The sequence below is a fragment of the Poecilia reticulata genome, linkage group LG7, assembly GCF_000633615.1.
Source record: "Poecilia reticulata strain Guanapo linkage group LG7, Guppy_female_1.0+MT, whole genome shotgun sequence".
Lineage (NCBI taxonomy): Eukaryota > Metazoa > Chordata > Actinopteri > Cyprinodontiformes > Poeciliidae > Poecilia > Poecilia reticulata.
In genome coordinates this window covers 26,673,425-26,694,148 of record NC_024337.1, presented here as the reverse complement: position 1 = coordinate 26,694,148, position 20,724 = coordinate 26,673,425, and the positions used below count along the sequence as shown (strand labels likewise).

The 20,724-nt window shown below is 41.2% G+C and overlaps 1 protein-coding gene across 2 annotated transcripts in view; it reads left to right on the top strand.

Moving 5' to 3' along the window:
- Positions 1–2,294: 2,294 nt before the first annotated feature.
- Positions 2,295–20,724, top strand: part of rarga (retinoic acid receptor gamma a) — a 57,475-nt gene continuing 39,045 nt past the window's right edge. Inside the window, exons 1-2 of one of the 2 annotated variants that reach the window (XM_008413709.2) lie at positions 2,295–2,472; positions 18,804–19,144. In XM_008413709.2, the coding sequence (XP_008411931.1) occupies positions 18,976–19,144 (169 nt within the window). In that variant the 5' untranslated portion in view covers positions 2,295–2,472; positions 18,804–18,975. Of the gene's footprint in view, positions 2,473–9,693; positions 9,842–18,803; positions 19,145–20,724 lie in introns of those variants that run through there. The other variant, XM_008413708.2, reaches the window with a different exon arrangement.

The window sequence follows — 20,724 nt, the reverse complement described above, 5'->3', positions numbered from 1 at the left end:
TGTGTGTGTGGAGGGGGTGCAATAAAAAGAATAAAAAGAAAACAAAAATTGCTGCAAGCATTTAACCAACTTTACCAAGCCTGTGCCAGAGAAAATGGATAGGTCTTAAGCTATGGCACTATAAATTACAAGGCAATATAGTAAACCCCACAACATCTGTGAAACATGTATGAATGGAACATAGAGTGTAGCAACAGTAAAAATTTTACAGAAATTATAGCAACAATATTGTTGATGTGGGGGGAGACAGCTGTCTATTGACTCTGAGTCAGGGCTAATTCTCCTACACTTTGAAACCACCCCTATTAGGGTAAGCACATTGCATTTATTTTGGAACAGTATATCACTAACCTATTAGGAAAGGGGGAAAAAGCCAAACTTTCTTCTAATTTTTCAAAGTGCTCATCGTCTGATGAACTTATAAAGTTTTTCTTTAAACATTGGCTATTTTTCTTCTGTTATTTGGCAAGCTTTGAGCTTAGTCTTAAATGCAGCGAGGAAGGGCTTTCAAATGGAAAGCTGGTCTAAAAGCTCTGCCTCCATTCAGATGTGAGAAATTCTTGAAACAGCAAGTAAGGCATCCTACTGAGAGTGAAAGGGCTCCGATTAGGTTATAGGGAACAAAGTGCTCTTGTAAATAATACAGTGCCTGGCCATTAAGAGCCTTGTATGCAATAAGAAAGATCATAAATTCCTCTGTAAACTTTACAAGGGAATCCAGTGCAGCGATGCCAAGAAAGGAGAAATGTGATCTCTTTTTTTTTGGACACCTGTTGGAACTCTGGTTCTAACCTGCTGCATGATTGTTGGGTGGGTGGGTGGAAGGAGGAAGAGTTGTTTTTTGCAAACCATGACAAAACTGTATTGGAAATGACTTGCTTGGATGCTACGGTTGTGTGCATAAATTCAGCCTACATTTGGAACGAGATAGTCTTAAAGTTCCCAATAAATGTGCTGGCTAAAATTCTATGGCAATGTCAATAGCAAATAAATTGTTAGAATCCCAGACTGTTTCATGACTGAAAATAATTACTACACTTTTAGCTAAATTCAGAAAATAAGAGGTCATCCACTTTCAAAACAAGAATGTAGGTTAGGTAAAATGATAACAAATGATTATCAAAAGTCCAGCAATGCAAAGACATGTCTTTCTTCATCAAGATATTAACCAAAGGAAGCATGAAGGAATAAGAATCTGGCCAGAAACTGTTGAATTAGAAGGGATCATGAAGATGCACATTAGGAAATCTGGCATTTAGATAGTTTGATCCCAGTGATACAAATGTTGAGTGATTTGTGTAGCAGTGAGCAAATAATCTATTACAGCTATTTTATTAAAATAGACCGATCTAGTTGAGATCAGACATATTAGGAAATATTAAGACTTTCTTGAAGATAGTCTGACATTGGCTCCAAAATACACAGGAATGCTTTCTAAAAGTGTCCATAACTCTCCTGGTAATTCATCCAGGAGATCCCAAAATAGTCTATAAGAACATCTGAAGCACTGCAGGCCTCACTGGTAGAGAACTGGCAAAATCCGTCTGCTATAGTTACAAGGCCCAAACTACTGATGACCAACAGAATCACAAAGTCCTATCTCAAAATATAAATGAACTCAAAGACTTTTGGGTAAAAATCTGTAAACTTACAATTGAACACTTTTCAGAAATGTGCATCCTCTTATTTTTAGCAGATTAATGTGAAGACAAATTTCCGTTTCAGTTCTTGAGTTTAAGTGCACTACTGCTGTAGAACAAATGATCGATGGCATAACAAGTCTATCAATGAATGACTGGAACAAAGCAAAATTAAAATTTCAGAGTGGCCTAGTCAAAATTCAGACATAAATCCAACTGAAGTGCTGTGGCATCACCTTAAAGGGCTAATCATGCTAAAGAAATAAGCGGAACAGAAATAATTCTGCAAAGAAGAGTGGGACAAAATTTCTCCATAATGACGCATGTCCAGTTATTGGAGGTTGGTAGCCAGTGACATAAGCAGGTTTGTTTGGAGGTTGGTTTGAATAGCCCATGCACTTAATAAACAAAATAAACATGACAAAAAAGAAACAAAAAAACTTTAAATACGTAAATGACCGTCTTGAGCGTTATTGTCCTTTCGAGAAGATTCTTGCCGCGCTTTTCTCTAACGCCACTAGAGGGAGCCAGAGTGTGAGAAATTCACACGCGCTGTTGACGCCAATAAACGCCCCTGAGCTGTCGGGACGAAGTGGCCGGTTGGCAGCTGACAAAAGGCAACCTGACAAGTGATTGAAACCCTCTCTGAAGAAAACCGAAAGGCCAACCTGGACTCCTTTGAACACTTCTCATGTTCTTCTATTTTTTGTTTTTAATTCCCCCCCCCCCAACCTCTTTCGTCACAAACTTCGATTGTGCCCTTGTAACTTCTGGTTTTATTGAAATGTTCTCCGGTCTGAAGCCGAGGCATGCACTCATCTGACTCCCAAAGGTATGATTATTTTATTTTATTTTATTTTACATGAATCATCTCCTGTCGTAATTAAGTGGATGTGAATCTATGAATAAACTCAGTGTTGAGCTGCGTCGACCCGGGCGTGTGTTTACTCATCATGAGAACACGTTATGGCAGGGCAACCGATAATTACAGGGCTGCTGGAGCTCGGTTTGGGGACTGGAGTAAAGCAGAAGCGGCTGCCAACATACGCACCTGCAGAACTGTACTTCAGCCGGAGGCTTGAAGTCTTCAAGTATGTCTGTGTGTCTGTCACCCCCCTACCCCAATCATCTCTCTCTCTCTCTCTCTCTCTCTCTCTCTCTCTCTCTCTCTCTCTGTCTCACGCACGCACACAGACACCCATATCCTGCTGAATGTGCGCTTCATGAGAATTATACCAGCCTTAGCTGATGAGACAGTTGAGTTTATTCCAACCCCCGAACCTCTTATCACCTCTGGTTTTCAAATAATGAACCAATAAGTCACAGAGTCGAACCAAATGAGAAAAGAATGTGGAAACTTTGGTGGCATTAGCCCCATGATCCGAAGAATAGACCTTTGTTTAAACTCAATTTTTCAAATCTGTGAATGTATTTATTCTGCATCCTAACATGCCAAAAGCTCAGGCAGAAAAACAAAAAACTCAGTGTTTTCCTTTTCCCTGTAGGCAGTATTTAGTGCCCAGCTTTCTCACAAGGGCAGTTTTATGTGCAGGGAAGGAGGCATGGAAAAGAAGACCTTTCCTTTTGAGCTCACAGATTTGCAGTAATTACAGAATCACTTCCATATGTGGCTCTCTGGCTGCCTTCTCGCTGCCCCCACCACCCCTTTCTACTCCGCTGTTCTCTCTTTTTTCCCTCTCCCCACTTTTTTTTTCATTTGCATTCTCCCCCATTGCTCACTTATTACTTTTTTAAGCGTTCCCTCCATGCCTCCTTTGTATTTTTCTATAAAAACCACAACTTAAGTAAAGTTTGTGATGATCAGAACATCCTGCCACTTTTGGCAGGACATTTCGGTGATTCAGTCAGGCCGCACTCAGAAAAAAAAAAAAAAAACATTAGTGCTCTTCTGTGGGAGAGAAAAAAAGTGCAGACACGAGAGGAGCTAGAAAGAACACACACACACACACACACACATATATATATATATATATGTATAGGGACTGAGAGAAGAATCAGAGCCGCAGGAACAGAGTGTGAACAAAAAGAGCGAGGTGGAATAGAAAATAAGGCAGAGGAGAGGGTGGGTTGGAGTAATGCTTTTTGACAGAGGTGGGTTCAAGATGGGTTCATGGTGACATCATGGTTGATTTTTTTGAGGAGAGTATAGACAGGAGAGCTGTTCACCTTTCATTAGACACACATGTTGGTGGGGGAAAGCGCTCATTTGTTGGCACACTCGCTGGTTTCTGTGTCGACTTTTTATTTCCTCTTTTCCCTGTAGTTTCATATACAGCTTTTGGCTCTCAGTTTCCCCTTTTTCAGCTCTATGTTCATTTGTTTTTCTTAGAGTCATAGTATATGCCCTTCGGTCCCTAACACACACATTACTCTCTCTCTTTCTCTCTCTCTTTTTTTTTTCTGGGCATGCGTAAGTCATTTTTCCTTTGAGTGGTATTTATACTTGAAGGCTGTTGGACGCTAAATGAGCACACTTTGCCAGGCAGAATGAATGCACTCCTTCATTTCACAGGATGTGTATGTAAGACTCTAACCAAAGAAAGTATATGTTTGCGTGTGTGTGTGTGTGTTTGTGTTTGTGTGCTTAAATATGTGTCTACACTCAGCACCCTTCACATGACATCAATCTGAATGTGGGGAAATAATGATCTCATTATGGGCATCTTGTTACTGATTGGAACCTGCCATCAGCAACCCCATCTACTACCCTTCATCCATCCCTTCCCTCCCTCTCTTCACTTCACGCCTCTTTTTCTCACATTCCCCTAATCCATTCCAGTCAGATTTGCAACCCCAACACACCATACCATTGAGGCTGCGTTGGTTAAAGTTTTAATAACATGGGTTGCACAGTGACACAATTAGCAGCACTGCTGTTTTGTAGTAAGAGAGTCCTGGGTTTGAATCCCACCCTAGCGTTTGCATGTTCTCTGGGTACTCTGGCCAGTCCGCAATTTGAAAAGATACTCAGGGCATAGCAGCGTATGTGGTGCCTAGCAATTTTAGAAATCTGTTTGACTCTGTTATGGATTTTGCTATGGAACCAAACCCGTATTTTACAACCATGCACAGCTTATTAATTAAATTGTCTTGGAAAAATCCAAAAAACACCCTGAAGATACAGGAGCTATACAGGAACCATTGCCCAAACAGGTCAGCTGTGTGACCAAAGATCACACATGGGTGGGATTCCTCGAGGCTTGCTTCTCAAGCCACTTTTATTCAACACCTAAATGCTCCTCCTTGCTCAGACATTAGTGCATCAGCATATATTATGGTGAAGACACACATACTTTGTATTTTTATGTCACCACATTACTTTAGTGAATGGCAGCCTCTGAGCCAGTTGGCCCATAATGTCAATGAGTTAAATAGTTGAAATTTCCTCTTAAGCAAATGCACAGAGTTCAAAGAACGTTTTTTTCTGGAGTTAATTTTATTCACTTCATTTTATTGTCATCTAATAGCAGCTTACTCATTGGCGCAAAATTTCACCTTTAGTTAATGTTGTTCACGTAATTGCTATTCATTCATTTGAAATTAGCATTTTAGTGTTTGCTACGATTTACGTGATGCTTAATTTTTTCAGTAACATTTTTAGTGTATTTCTTGTTTTTGATATTTCTTTCTTTTCTTCTTAAAACCCTTCATTTTCTTGAAGAAAATACCCACTTAATTCACTTGTGCATAACTGGAACTATACAAACTTACTTTGCCTTACCACCAACCCCTTTCCGCGCCCCCAACTCCTCTTTCCTCCTGCCTCTCCGTCTCCCTGTAACCCCTCTAACCTCACTTCCTCACTCTCTGCCGTCCCCCCTCTTTTCCTCTTTCCTTTCTTCATTTTCTCCTCATCCTCTGCCAGTGAGCCTCAGGCCTCCATACTATGTTCCTCTGCGAATGCAAATCCAATGAATCTAAAGTGGAAACACACGACTGAGTAAGATGGTGCCATGAATATTTCATATCATTCTAAACACACCCAGTGAAGAGAAGCTATGGAGCGCTAAGCAGTGCCCGGGTTTTTTCTGCAGCCCCCTCTGCGACGAGTCGCGCCTCCATGAGCAGCAACGCCGTGCTTGTACTGTTGTCAGGGCAGCGAGTTATGATGTCATCGGTTGAAGTTAATGATACGAGAATGGCAGGGGTCGTAGGCCATGTTTCCAGTGGTGCCCATAGAAAGAGAGGGAGAGAAAGAGATAGGAGCACCCTGATCTGTCTTCATTATCCCCCACTCTGCTGCCTCCCAGACACAATGATCATAAATCTCAGCCCCAAGCACACTTCACTGACACTGAAACACAAACACTAGTAACCTCTGACCTTCTCACTGCTACTGCCCGTGCACGCTCATCCATGCACACCAAACACATATTACAGCTGCAGCCGTGCATAGTGGAGGACGAGAGCAGCTCGAAATGCTCCGCAGCCTGTTCTCACCGTCTCACTGTCAACATGTGCCCTGCGAGGACTCTGCACCCATGATACACGGATGCGGCTACCTTCATGCACCTGACGGCATATTTTGACACAAATGTACTGTCTCGGTCCGAGGGGCCCCGCAAAGACTTCCAATCCACACCTCGCTGTTGTATCACTCCCGTGCCGAGATAGTTTTTGAACGAGGGTCGTATTTACCTTCTTGTTTCCTATTACACAACTGCTGATTTAGCACTGCTATGTAAACATTTAAGGGATTTCTATTAGCCTTAGTGGCCTTATAAGCATCACAAATCAAATGTAAACCAGATAAGAATCAGCTGGAGGGCTTTCCCCCCTCCACCCCCCCATATGGCTCTGATCTGTGCTTCCTGAATATAAGGTTCTAGCCAAAAGGCAACAGCGCCTCATGGTGCTTATCCTTTTCTTTCAGCCTGGTTGTGTGCTGTCAGATCGACATCAGAAATGTTTAACGGAGCATTGCAGCTGGCCACTGTCGCCCATGTGTTGCTGCAAGGATTTCTTTGTTTTTTGGAAACTCAAACTCATATGGGTGTGATTCAAAAAAACTGTCACATTCATTTAGGGTTTTAGTGGTTTATTTGAACAGATCTTTGCAGATATTCCGCATCATAGGGATGAAATGTTGTTAAAAAGTCTGAATGTAAATCTCTTTTCTGGAAATGACATGTTATTTTTCTCAATAAGAACTAACCTGTCTAAATACAGGTCAAATAGAAAAAAATACATAAAACCAAAAGATAGGTGCACAAGATGGAATTTGCTGAGCCATATAGGCTGAATATCAAACACATCCTCTTGTGTTTAATACTGGGCTTTTAAACCTATAAAAGCATCTCCAAATGTATGTGTGTTTATGTATCTATATATTTTTTATTCTGATGCTTTTTGGGCTACTTTGATATATCGAATTTCCCTCTGGATAAATATCAAACATCAATCATCTATCTACTCATTTGGTCATATGTTCCTAAACAACTGTAGAGAAACTCCATGCCTCTTGTAACCATCAGGAATCTTTTGTTATATTTCAGACTGTATATTTGAGCTCTTCCTTGGTCAAATCAGTGGAGTTCATTTAAACAGGTCGGTTTACTGGCACAGACCTGGCTTTTAAGAATAATTCTCAGTTTGAGGTCTGACTTTGGGAAGGCCTTTCCAGAATCCTACTGTTGCCCTGCTTTATCTATCCCAGAACCGGCTCTGATGGGCAGCTTTGATCACTGTCCTGTCAGAACATTGACTTGTGCCCAACTGTTGACTTTTAAGATCTTTTTCTCATGTAGCCATTTATATAACTCAACTCCAGAAGGTATTTACAGTATATCATCTATGTAGGGAGATGTAAATATCAGTCAAGCTTGAAGGAGTTGATTTTGGAGCAGGGACTTCTTTCTTACTCAGCAACCTCTCACTTCTTCACAGCGTAAAACTTGCTGTGAGTTCCAGTAGTTTTGTGTAGAACCTTGGTCATTTTTGGATTGTTCTTAGACATCTTCGCCAGTTTTCTCTTTTCTGACTTGGTTTGTTTGTGTTTCATCCTGACCTGGACAAAGCGGTGACACATCCAAATAGCTAAATCTTTAAACACAATTGTTCAAATTGTTCAAATTGAACAATTCGAACTCAATCTTGGAATCTGCGGTCCTGTAGAATGTTTCCAAAGTGTTTCTCCAACTTGCATGAATCTAAAGCTTCCTTTTTAGATCTTCACTAAGTCATTTAAACTTTTCCCATTGTTTGGAGTGTTGGTCAGTTCTATGAGTTCTGTCAAACAATTCCTACTTATACTACAAGAATAGATAACTTGATAACTTAAGTTATTTGGTATCACTAAGGAGAAGTTGGTGAAGTATTCACTTATTTTGGAAATATTTAGAGTTATATATGCTCATAATTGTGCCTGTGTGTTTAATTTCCCCCCTACATTAAAACCTGAATTATGTAACCAGATTTTTTTTTTTTTTTTAGATGATCGATGTTTGCTCTGTATAATTAAGGTGTAATTGATGTTTGAACTATAAAATTTGGCAGCTGTAAGTAGTTTTAGAAGAGTTCTGAAGTATTCATGGATAAACAGTGGGGTTAGCTGTGGTCCCCAACCCCTGTAAATACCAGGGCTCCTTCATCATTGTTCTATCCACTAAATGCACAGTGCACATGAGGCTCTGATGTTAAAACACTCCACAGCATGACCCTGCCCTCGCCTTGCTTCAGTTAAGGGTTCTAATATTTGAAAGCTTGCAGCTCTGTTAAAAAAAGTTAAGATTCGTACAAGCCTTTTGTTTTACAGTGACTTCACTGTAATTTGCTGGTAAAGTGTGTGCTCCACAAGCTTGCCTCAGAAAGGTGAAAATGCTTGCCAAGATGCCAGTTAAGGTGTGCCTACCCCTCCCAGTTTTGAGGTTTGAGGTGCTTCTCCCCCCCCCCACCCCATAACAAAAACAAGCTGAGAAACATTACGTTGGGAAAAACAAGGGCACACGCCCAGAACCACAAACACATAAACACAGATCTGAAACATGTGATCTCATATGGAAAGAGAGGGGGCACGCTCAGGGGCACACCCAGATCTGTCGCTGCTGCTTCTGCGGTCGCACGGCTCTGCCACCTCACGCGGGACTTCCCTGTTGCTGAGGTGCCAGCGTTGCTGGTTTCACTTTAAGAAGCGACGTGTTTTAGTCACAGATGCGTGACTTTTGGGAGATAATCTCGACTCGTAGAAAGTGCTTGGCAGGATGTTAACAAATGTTGAGTGTGCTGAAAAATGTCATGTGTCAAAAAGCCAAATTCTGTTTTTCATTTTATCTGCAGCTAATGCATACTTATTTCTTTTTTTTTTCTTTGTCACATATATTTCTAATGGGATTCAATTTGTTTCTGTAGAAGCAGTGCCTCTAGTTTGTACCTGCATAAGGAGAGCCATTAAAAACAGGGTTCTAAGGACATCAAAAGGTAAAATAAATAAATAAATAATGACAACACAGAAGTTTCTGGAAGAACAAACCTTTTGGCTTTCACAATTAAAACAGTGTGTGAGCTAAATCAAAACAGCATGAAGTGGATGACCGACATTGTTCGGGATAGCAAAACTTCCTCTCCTAATAAACCTGGCTTACTTCACTTATTGATCAAACAAGAATGATCTAATAGCACAACCCGACTCTGCGTTTCAACATGCACCAATTTGTAGGCAAAGCGACTCCTCGGCCAAGATGTGGAAGAATAATTCAACCATGAGACAAGGAAGGCAGAGAGAATTAAAAACAGAAACTTAAGCTCCCTGGGCCCTTTTCTTCCCTCCAGGCGTTTTGTGGCTTTTGAAAAAAAAACAACAAAAAAAACAACCACAAAAAAAAAAAAATGGTATATTTGAAGTGCAGAGCGTCACGTGACCAAGAAAGAAGGCTTTATGAATCACAGTGTAATTATTTCTTAGTGAGAGAGTCGGTGAGTGCGGGCCCTGTGTTTGGGGAGTGAAAGAGTGATTTTAAGAGGTAGCGACTCAGGCAAGGAGGAGGAGGGAGGAGGAGTAGAAAGCAGGAGGGGGAGTGCTTGACGGAGTTGGAAGCTCACTGCCGGTCTGTCTTTGCCGCTGAAGGGACGCTGTTGAACGTTCACTCATCTTCTTCACCCTCTTTCATTGGCTCAAGCTGCTCATCAGACTCTTTTTTTTTTGTCTAAACGACTTCCTCTGGTGGCCTCCATCACTTTTGCCTGTGAGTAACTTAAACAAAAGTTTGAGATTAATTGAGTAATGGTTTGTTTTGAATTTGATTGCTGTTAGGATAATGCTTTTTTTTTCTGAAGAAATGAAGTGTTTGAGCTCCTTAGTCATGGTTCAGATTTCCTAAACTGTCACCAACACACACCTTTGTTTGCTCTCTGTGCTTCGGTTTGTTTTCTTCTAACTTGTTTTTCCCTCAAATGTGAGCGTGACACGAGTTTCTGTGAGAATCATCTCTACCATGTGTGCGCCTGCGTGTGTGGGTGCGTGTGTGTGTGTGTGTGTGTGTGTGTGTATGTGCATATGTGCTTATTAGCGAATGTTACCCAGGGCCCTGTGGAGCTCTTTATTATTAGCATATGTGTTAGTGTGTACACACTTGCATGTGTTTGATGTGTATTCGCCAGAGAAGTCGCCACTCCTCGACCCCTTTTTTTTTTCTCCCCTTTTTATAAGTAGCATATGAAGACTTGGCAAAGAAAAGCATTGTTTTCCATGTTTTTTAAACAGCACCGGCTGATTTCTGTGAGGACTGAGGTATGTCTGGTGCTCCGGCGTCAGTTTACGCGTTGTGTTCTCACAACTCGCTAGCAGAGCAGGAAGATTATTTAATGATGCTGGCGTATGCGCTCGATTAACAGGTTCTGCTTGTTACGGCCTTGCATGTGGATGGCAGGTAGAGCGTCTGCACTTGGCATCAGAGCAGCTTTCCTCAGCTGTTGATTTAATTTATTGCTCCTGAATCGACTGGGCAATGGCTAGACCGCTGTTTCAAGTTTTGCACCTGCTATACAATGCTTATTTCCCCCGGGGGAGGGGGGTCTGACATAGGTGAGACACACAGTGTGGGTTTAAGTGAAGTGACCCGGCACGAAGGATCTTTGTTGGAAAACCAGGGATAATGATATCGGCCTCCACTGACATCTGGATGAGAGAAGAGGCGCTCATCTCTGAGGCACAGAAATGTCCCTGCCCTCTCCACTTATTCGAGGACAGACTGCCCACATGTTGCAGCTTCACCTCCATCTCCAAACTAAATGAGAGTTTTACATTCCAGATGTGTGCATGCTCATGGTATTATACGTTTAACTGAGTTTAAGCTTTTATGACCTCAAGAGGAGCCTCTCACTATGCATTGCATTCACCTCTCCTATATTGCATAGATTATGTCACCATATTATCATTATGAATGATAATATTTATAATGATAACATATCATTGCTGGTGGATAACATATCCATATGTTTGTTATAGTTTTGGAATGATCTTAATTCAAAAGATCTGATTTAAATAAAAATCTTGTCAAAATGACTAATCATTACTTTTCGTCGCTGCATACATATTGGGAGACGCAAAAACACGTCAAATCGTGGAACTGTAAAGGAACAGTGGGAGCACAAGAGTTTGGGTTGCAAAATCTGCCAACAGTCTTGTCTTTGTGAAGTGGCTCAGCGAGCGGTAAATCAGGGAGTTGTTGATACCTGTCTCTTTCTGGAATTCCTATTGCAATTAAGGACGAGCGCAGGGAGGGGGGAGGGGCGAACCAGGTGATCTTCAGGGGAAATTGTGGGGTGGAGTGGTGGGGCTCGGCTGCCACCGCGCTATAATTAACATGGGAACTATTTGCGCACCATTTCCTCTGTCTATTTTTGCAGGTGTGCTATTCTGATGGCGAGGATTTACATTTTCGTCCTGCTCCCCAGCTCTCATTAAAAGGGACTTAGACACATATAAACTTGTGTGAGATTATGGTGTTTAGCAGGTAGTGCTTTCATGCATGTGCGTGTGTGTGTGTGTGTATGTGTGTGTCTTTGGGCCTGCTCGGGCTGCTTTGACTCCTGCGGCTAGAGGCGGCAATGGTGGTGAAACCCAGCTATTATGCTCTGCTTCATACAGGGAAAGGATTGTTCACTGCTTCATAGAGCCAAGGTGGGAAACACCTTCATAGTTGCCAGTGTGAGTCCCTCTGCAATTGCTGCATGACACATTTAGTCACATCAAACCTTTTCACAGAAAAGCAGCAATTATTGCCGTCGTTGTTAAAATAACAGCCTGTTGGTTATTACAGGTATATTAATGTTAACTGTAACAGGTTTAGCATTGTTTTGAATTTGATAGATAGAGTCAGTAACAATAGTAGTCATAAATTGTTGAAAATGATTCAGGTTACATTTATTTTTAGTCATCTTGACCGTGAGACCACTCTGGCTAAATAAAGACTTTAGTATTATTACTATTACTGTTTCATGTTAATGTGCTTAAGTGAATATCTGGAACAAAAAATAAAAAATTACTATCTCTTTCTAAAGTTCTTCTTTTTTATGGAAGTTTATTGGTCAGGCTATCTGCTGTGGTAGCCAGACGGCAGTTGGCTGCCAAACAGAATGTTTTTGGTTTTTCAGCTGGAAATATTTCTAAAACCCTAAATTTATCTTTTAATTTTGTGGGTGAAATCGCCTTGGAGCCTTCTTAGCAGCCAGGCAACCAGCAGAGTCCTGCAACAACAAGTTGGGGTGGGACAGCANTATATATATATAGCCGTGGACTTCATAAAGCTACACTGGTCACATTAAGGGAAATGGTAAATGACTTGTACTTGTTTAGCATTTTATCAAGTCCAGAGGACCCCAAAGCAGTAGGTGGTTAAATGTTACCTCTGTATAGAGCATATTCAACTGATATCAAATATATTGACATTTATTGACGCTGTCATAGAACCAAACAGTATAAAAACAGCTCAGACAGCAGAAGTAACAATCTCAGTCATACTATGAGTTTTTTTTAGGTTTGCAAACATTGTTAAATATTTTGCTTATTAATTATTAATATATTATCTTCTTTTTTATTGATTCATAGTAAACAATACAGTACTGTACAGATCCTTTCTGGTGCAACACTTTGAAATTGTTGGAAAAGTCTTAAAAACAGTTGTTTTATAAAACTTTGAATCAAGCATGCCAACACCTAACTGTTACATGTAGCGTCATGCTTGATTTACACTAAAATACCTTCCTCAACGCAGAGTATTTCAGTGACCTCCTCTAAATCATAGGAACAAGCTGTCTGGATGAGTTTATTAAATCACAGTGTTTTATGACTTCTCATTCTTTCCATAGCATTCTCTAAAACTATAATAGCAATAAAAAAGTGACAATTCAAGTTTAATGATTTGCCAGCTCCAAAAAAAAAAAAAAAAAAAAAAAATCACAATCACACCTCTGAGTGGCACTCCTAAAAAACACTTCACTGAGACGAATCGTCTCCCAGTGGTGCCTCTTTTCATTGTTGGTATAAGCAAATACGTGTTTGTGGGATGCCAGGAGGCGGCAGATGTCAAACAAGTTTCAGTTGAAGGAATGCAGGTCTGTTTGAAACACCGGACCGTCTGTCACTCTGCGTCGCACCCGGAGCCATTAGGCGGCCTGGCCTATTGAAAGACTGGAAGCTGTCAGCTCTCGCATCAGATAATGAGCGACGACAATGTTGTTTTCACTGCCAAAATTCTGCTGACGCCAGCAACCAGATCAGATAATGCTCTTGTGATCGTGTTTCAGTATGAACACTTTAATTTCTGTGTAAATCTCTGGCTCCTATAAATCTCTGTGATGATTCTTTGTGGGGCCCTCTGTTTTTCTTTTTTTCTTTTTTTTTTTTTTTTTGCACGTTGCGATGATGCTTTCGGTTGGAAAATCCATGACTGTGTCGGCGCAGTTCGGAGGACACATGGACTGTGAAATCATTGTTTAACTGCTGGGCTAGCATGACTTCATGTGCAAACCAAACTTAAACATACCCCTCTCTGTTTCAAGCCGTTTCCTTCGCAAAGCTTCTGAGCGTAAATCACTCGTCGATGTTGACAGTTGGAAGACGTGACGCTGGAAGAACATGCTCGATTTTCTGTCAAAAAAAAAAAAAAAAAAGGAAAAAAAGAACAAAACTCGTCAGTGCTTTCCCTGCCAGGATACATGGCACGGTTCATCTTTCTTCAGGGAGTGAATTTACAGCTCAGCCCCTCTAGTAAAGCTTTAGAGTTGCTGCTCTGTGCAAATTTGACAGGTTTTTTTTCCTTCATATTTTCCATTTAGAAACTCTGTGGCTATTTCAGTTGGAAACGTGGCAGAAAAAAACCAAAAAAAACTTGTGAGCTTCAATCAGAAACGTAGCAGCGACTTTCAGAGAATCTGTATAAATATCCACTGAAACCAAGATTAAAAGTCACCATTGTGTGCCGTTCCTCTTTGATGAGAGAGTGAATCATGCACGTGTAAACAAAGCGGGGAACGTTGCAGCACCTTTAATCCTACTGCTATACGCCGAGCGATCGCCCGCGGTTTCGTGCGCTGACTAAAAACAAGCGTCTGCCTTGGTGTTGGTGTGATGCAGAGCTTCCTGAGATGCTGTGATTTATTTGTTATGTTTGACTCCAGTTCTTCTTTTTGCCCGAGGGGGCCTCGCGCTGTCACAACGGTTAAAGCACAATTGCTGTTTTGCTCGCTGAGGATTTGATATCCTTTGTTTGACAGACTTTTAGTCTCTGGGAACTGTTTTCCCCTTGCTCTGTGCGTCTTTCATGCATCATTTTTCTTTCTGCGTCATCTCTTTTTTTTTGTGTTGAAATTCAAACTCTTGAGCAAACAAGAGAATCTTATTCATTCTGATCGTGTCCCGTCTTGCAGTCCTGCCTCCAAATTGCCTGCCTGCTTGATTGGGTTCATTTTAAATGACACATGATGTCATGCACTGATGAAAATCGATGGATTATCTCAAGTGCAACCAATAAGTCTACTTCAATCTGATGAGCTGCTGTGAGGTCTGACACTGCTATTTACACAAACATGCTAAGTAAATTTAAACTGAACCTCTTAGGCAAGGTTGGAAAGTCCCCACAGGAACAAAACCCACCCAGCACTGGCCATGGCACTTTTTGCCTGCCTGCCTCCTTTGTGCCCCCAAGGCTTGTGGGGGAACGTGGAGCCCCTCAATGCCCATTTGGCCCTGCCTTACAGCGGATGAGGTCACTCCAAATTCCCCCTGTCCCCTTATAGCCCCAGACGGGCCAGCTAAATGAGCCAACCACAGGACCCGACATAAAACTTAAATGGCTCTGTAAAAAGCTGCCAAGCTGATGTGACTCATTAAAAAGCCCTGGCGCCAACTCTTTTTATTAATTCATTATTGTGTTTGGAGGGCGTAAAGTCACAGTGTTCTGTTTTCAGACGTCGCCTCTGTGTGCTGTAGCTCGTTATTTTTCAGTACCAGCCTTTTTCACTTTCATTCTTTTTCTTTTTTTTTTTTTTTTTTTTTTTTAAATTCGACTGTACAGTGGCACTGCGGTTTACTGGGTGGCACTTCCTCCAGCTCGTTTATCATCAGACATTTGAGACGTCACCTGCTGCTCTGATCTCCCCTATCAATACTATAGAATCACTTTGTCTTCTCCTCCTGCTCTTGAGTTTGCAGCGGATATAAAAACATGTCTACACAACCCTGTTAAAATAATAAAATAAATGCTTTTTTGTGATTAAACAAATGAGACAAAGATAAATAATTTCAGAATATGTTTTCCACCTTTAATGTGAGATTTATCATGTATTTATGTAACTCCATAACAAACTTGTTAAAGGGAATTTTGAAGCATAAGTAGGAAAAAAAAATTCTTTTTGCATTAATTGCACACATAAACTAATACTTTGTTAAATTCAAAATTGATTACCAACATATATATCTAAGTTGTCCTAGTATGGTTTTATTGACATTTGTTCATTTGCTTCCTTTTACAAAAGCTGGAGTTTAAAATTCATCTCATTGTATCTTTGTACAGTATTGATTAGAAAAAAAGGGTACAAAACCTGTGCTACCGCTAGATGATGCCTCAAGATGCTGTTGTCTTGACAACAGCTTTTGACGTGGACCTCACATCAAAAGCTGAGGAGGTCCTCCGAGATTGTCCAAAGCATCAGAGGCATGGCACTGTTAAAAGGTAAATATCAGGAGCGGGAAATAAAAAAATCCAGGCATCATAGAATTTTCTTTTTAAAATAAAAAATCTCAAGCCTGGCAAAATTTTGCAAAATCAGATTGCACGTTTTGTAGCACGTAGAAAATTGTGCTATGGTCTGATGTAAACAAGGAAGACTTTTTTGCCGTAATTCTATAAGGTAGCGCTATTAATTACAGTGAAGCATGATAGTGGCAGCATTATGGTTTTGGAGAGGAGGTTTATTCAGCTCAAATTGGAGCTGTGTCCCTTCAAGGTGGAGCGACTTCTGAACAATACCAAATACCAATTTGTGTTGGAACAAAACCCTAAAATTTGTGTTAGAAAGCTGAAGATTATATTTCTGCACAGTAACGACCCAAAACACACACCCAGATAAACAAAAGAATGCCATCAGCAGAAGAAGATGAATGTTTTTCAAACTGAGCCAGAACTAATATCTGAATTGGATTTATTAAAAAAATAAACACAAACAAACAAAAAAAAAACATTTCAGAGTGCAAGCAAAAATGATAGGCTCACAGTACAGAAGAAAATGGATATCCATCACTTAGTCCATATTAAAAGTGAAGAAATATCAACATTGAGAGTTGGTTATATCAATTGTTGGACTCAAAGAGTAAACTAGAAAGGTTACCAGGTCAGAATGCAGAATGCTGATTGACTCCCACCCAGACAGTGCTGCAATTAAGTCTGCACACTTTTTCAGCCTTTTTTATTTTATTTTTTATTTTATAATTATTATTTTTACCATGAAAAATTTGTTCCCTGATTTATTTGAATCTAGGCAAGAAAGACGTGGAGAGCAAGTACATGGTTTGGGTCCACAAAATAAATGTGGAAAAAGCTCTGAAATGATCACACATTACAGAAACCAGGCATTTTAATAGGGGTGTGTTGACTTTTATATCCTCTGTATTGTGCTGTCTTTACGAGTGCTGCTTTGAGTTCATGAAGGAGATATCCAAATAGGCCAAACACTAGCCAAGAAAACCCAGGCTGGACACACACTAGACACACACACGCACGCACACCCCCCCACACACACACATAGTGGTATGGGTGCTGGCAGCTGTTTTTCTACTATATACCTTTTTCCCAATTAGTCCCATTGTGAAATCTTCTACTGACGTTATTTTGCAGCTCAACGGAACCTCTGGATAGGGTCATTCTACAAGTTGGATAAGCTGTAATGGGATAGAAACAGAGGGGTTTGGAGGCAGGTAATCCAAGCAATTTTTGGTGATGAACTGGGAAGCAAGAGAACCAGAAAGAGGAGAAGAAGAAAGATGGTAGTCTGCGTTGGCAGCATTGGGGGTGAAGGGGGGTGGGGGGTGCCTGTCGGTGGCTGCTTCTTCCTGAAACGTGGCCACCCGAGCCTGCCTGGGCCCTGGATGCACATGTGGAACAGTTTACTGTAATGGAACTCTAAATTAGTGGTGGTTTGAAGCTGCCTGCAGCAGTAGGGTGTAATTAACTGGCTCTGTTGAAAGAGAGAGAGCCAGAAAGAGAGGCAGGGTGGGAGCCAGAGCCTTGGAAAAAAGGCATGGGTGAGAAGTGTGTGTGTGCGTGCGTGTGTCTGTGTGTGTATTCATGCTTAAGCTCTCACACACATATGACGTGTGGAGTTTTTTTGGGTGCCTGATTGCATGTGTATGTGTCAGAAAGTGTGCGCTGCATATGTGAAAAGCATTCCCAGTTTTTCTTTTTTCTTTTCTTTTTATTTCCCAAGCATGGCGCCACCCCTTAGTGCCCCCAAGTGCCCAGACCCCGTCACTGTTCCTCTGTGGGTTTTCTTCTTTTTTTTTTTTCACTCAGTTCAGCAGTTCACCACTTCAGCCTTAGATCTTTTCTCCCCCCCCCACTCCCTCCCCTCTTTTCTTTGTTTATACCAAATTCATTACCAAGATTTTTTTTTCCCCTGTCTTTTCTCCCAGATTCACAAGCCACAGCAGTCCCAAATTCCTTGGCTCTGCTCTTTTTCAAAGCCACATTTTAAAAAACAAGCTGATCACACCACCCACTCATGGAATCACTCGGAGGAAGCAAAAGGCAAATAAAGAAAACAATTTTTTTCCAGGTTTTTTTTCTTCTCGTCTTTTTTTTCCCCCCCTTTCTTGCGCTGAAAGTCAACAGTGGGGGCATAACTGCAGCCTTGTGTGAGTGTGCCTACTGCGAGCAGTCAGAGTGATGAGCAGCTTGCAAGAGGTCAGAGCCAAAATGACTCTGTGGGATTGGAGCCTGACTTGAAGGGAAGATAGTTGGAAGTGACAGCATCAGTTAGCAATCAGTGGATCTCATTTTCCTCATCCATCGGCCCTCTCTTCCCCCCCTATCCCTTCTTCATGCTCCGGACCCCGTGTCTGGGCCTCTGCTCCGGGGGGAAGAGGCAAAGAGGCAGGCTGCTGTGCTAGGCTGGCAGCAGAAACAGAAGAGGTCTTTATAGTGGAGTTCTGGTGATTTAAATCATATGGCATAGCCTGGAATCACTGTAGAAGTCTGGAAACTCTTCAAAACTATTTATTCCTACTCCCTCCCTCCTTCCTACTCGTCCTTGTTACAACTTTTTCCAAACTTCTTTGTTCCGTTTTCGCTCTCTCAGTTCTAGTTTTTTCGTTTTGTTTTGGGTTTTTTTTTTCTTCCAGTTTTCCTCTCCAAGCCCACTCATTTATTTACCCTGCTTGTCTTTATTGGTTATGGTACAGGACATCCCATCCTTCCCAACTTCCACATCCCTTCCACTTCCCTTCTCATCATACCTGTTAGTATAAACCTTACACACTCGTCTTTCAGTAAAGCTACAGATGAACGTTTCACTGTCTCACAATGGAGACGGATGCTAAAATAAACTAGAGATTTTATCCTTAGATTCATGCCAGTTAGAACCACTTGTTTTGATTTATGGTGTGAGTTTCATTGTAAGAAGTGACACAATTCTTTGCTCTCTCCTCCTCAGAAAGCTGACTGGATAAGTGCCTCGAAGTGGACCCCGGCTTTCCCTCAGCACTTCACTGCTTACTCTGAGGATTCTGATTTTGGCTCGGTGGAGGATTTTTTTTTTTTTTTTTTTCAAGGGGGCTTTGAAGAGCCTCGGAGGCCTGCTACGGACCCCTGGGTGCTCCGTCGACATGGCTACCAACAGGGAGCAGCAGGTGGGTCACTTGACCGGCTTCCCGCCTGCTGTTTACCCCTTCCCCTTCAACTCCATGAGAAGCCACTCCCCCTTTGACCTGCTAGCCAACAGCAGCCTGTTTGGACGATTTGGGGCGGACCTGCCAAAGGAGATGGCTGCTCTCTGTAAGTCTTTCTTTTCATCGTTGTGTGGGTTTAACTTGGCTCTCACTTGCCACCTGTGTCTCAGCTGTAGGTACAAACATTGGAAAGAGAAATGCCTTGAAAGTGATTTTTATAACGCCCTTGAATTTTCCCACATATTATCATGTTACAACCACAACCTGTAATGTATTTCATCTAGATTTTACTTGACAGACAGGAAAAAAACTGTGAAGTAGAGGGAAAGTACATGGCTTTTCAAAAATATTAGTACAAAAAAAATCTGAAGCATTGCAACCACCTACCTTTGAGATGGCCCTGGAGGTTTTCCAGAGGACATTAGTGAGTAGATAGCATTTTGAAACTCAAGGAACACAGACAGGGAAAGGTGGTAGAGAAGTTTACTTAGACGTAGGTGAGATGTTCAAATTAACTCCAGGAGGAGTAGAAATCCACGGCTCATGTATCACAATCTGCTAACAACACAAATATTACAACAAACTCCACAGACCTGGCCTCTGAGTACACAAAGCCATAATTTTCAGTTTGCCCCAAGCCATGCAGAGGTCAGAGCTAAACATGTAAAGGTGTCAGATGAAAGAACAGTTGAATTTTTTTAGCCTACTTTTCAAAGCTATTTGTGTGGCGAAAAACAAACACCCTGAGAATATTGCCCCTTCCTAGTGAAACATGGTGGTGTCAGCGTCATGCTGTGGGGAAAAATGGAAGCTGGTCAGAGTTGATGGAGGAATTAGATGGGCATTAAAAACGCAACCCATAAGTGCAAAGGAATGGTTTACGTCATAGCATGTTCTTGTCAAAGTTCATAGCTAAAGCCAATCAAAAATGTGTGGCAAGACTTTAAAACTGCTGTTTACAGAGAGTCCATATCCAGTCTAACAGTGCTGGAGCTATTCCGCAAAGAGAAGGAGGCAAAAACTTACACAAAGCTGGGTGTGCCCCGAAAGATTTGCAGAAGGAAAAGTGACAAATGGTGATCCTACAGAGTAATAACTATAGGGGAATTGTAGCAATTGTAGTTTCTTTTCTTCTTCTTCTTTTTTTTTTTTTTTTTTTTTTTTTTTTACTTTTAATGACATTTGAAACCCAAGCATTCCTTTTTTTGGTCCACTTTACAGCTATGCAACAGTTTATATATATTTTTTTATCTATCACATAAAATTTCACTAAAATACATGAAAATTTGTTAATGAAAAATGACAAAATGTAAAAAAACACAAGGAATACAAATACATGCACAAGGCACAGTAAATTACCATCAGCTTAAATTTCAGATGCAAACTGGAAAGTGGAACTGATACAACTATTTAAATTGCACTTCATTATGTGTAATTTTGTGATAAAATGGAAAATGCAAGTGTGTGATATAGGATGGGTGGTAGAAAAAAAACGAGGGAAAAAACCCATCTGCTTTCATCAATACAATGATTATTCTGCTCCTGTGGTTTCCTTATATGCATGGTACTTGTAGATGATGTGGTTATGACCACACACTCTGGCTGCTGCATGTGTAGGTGTGTGTGTGCGTGGGTGTGTGCGTGGGTGTGTGCGTGTGCGTGCGTGTGTGTGTGTGTGTGTGTGTG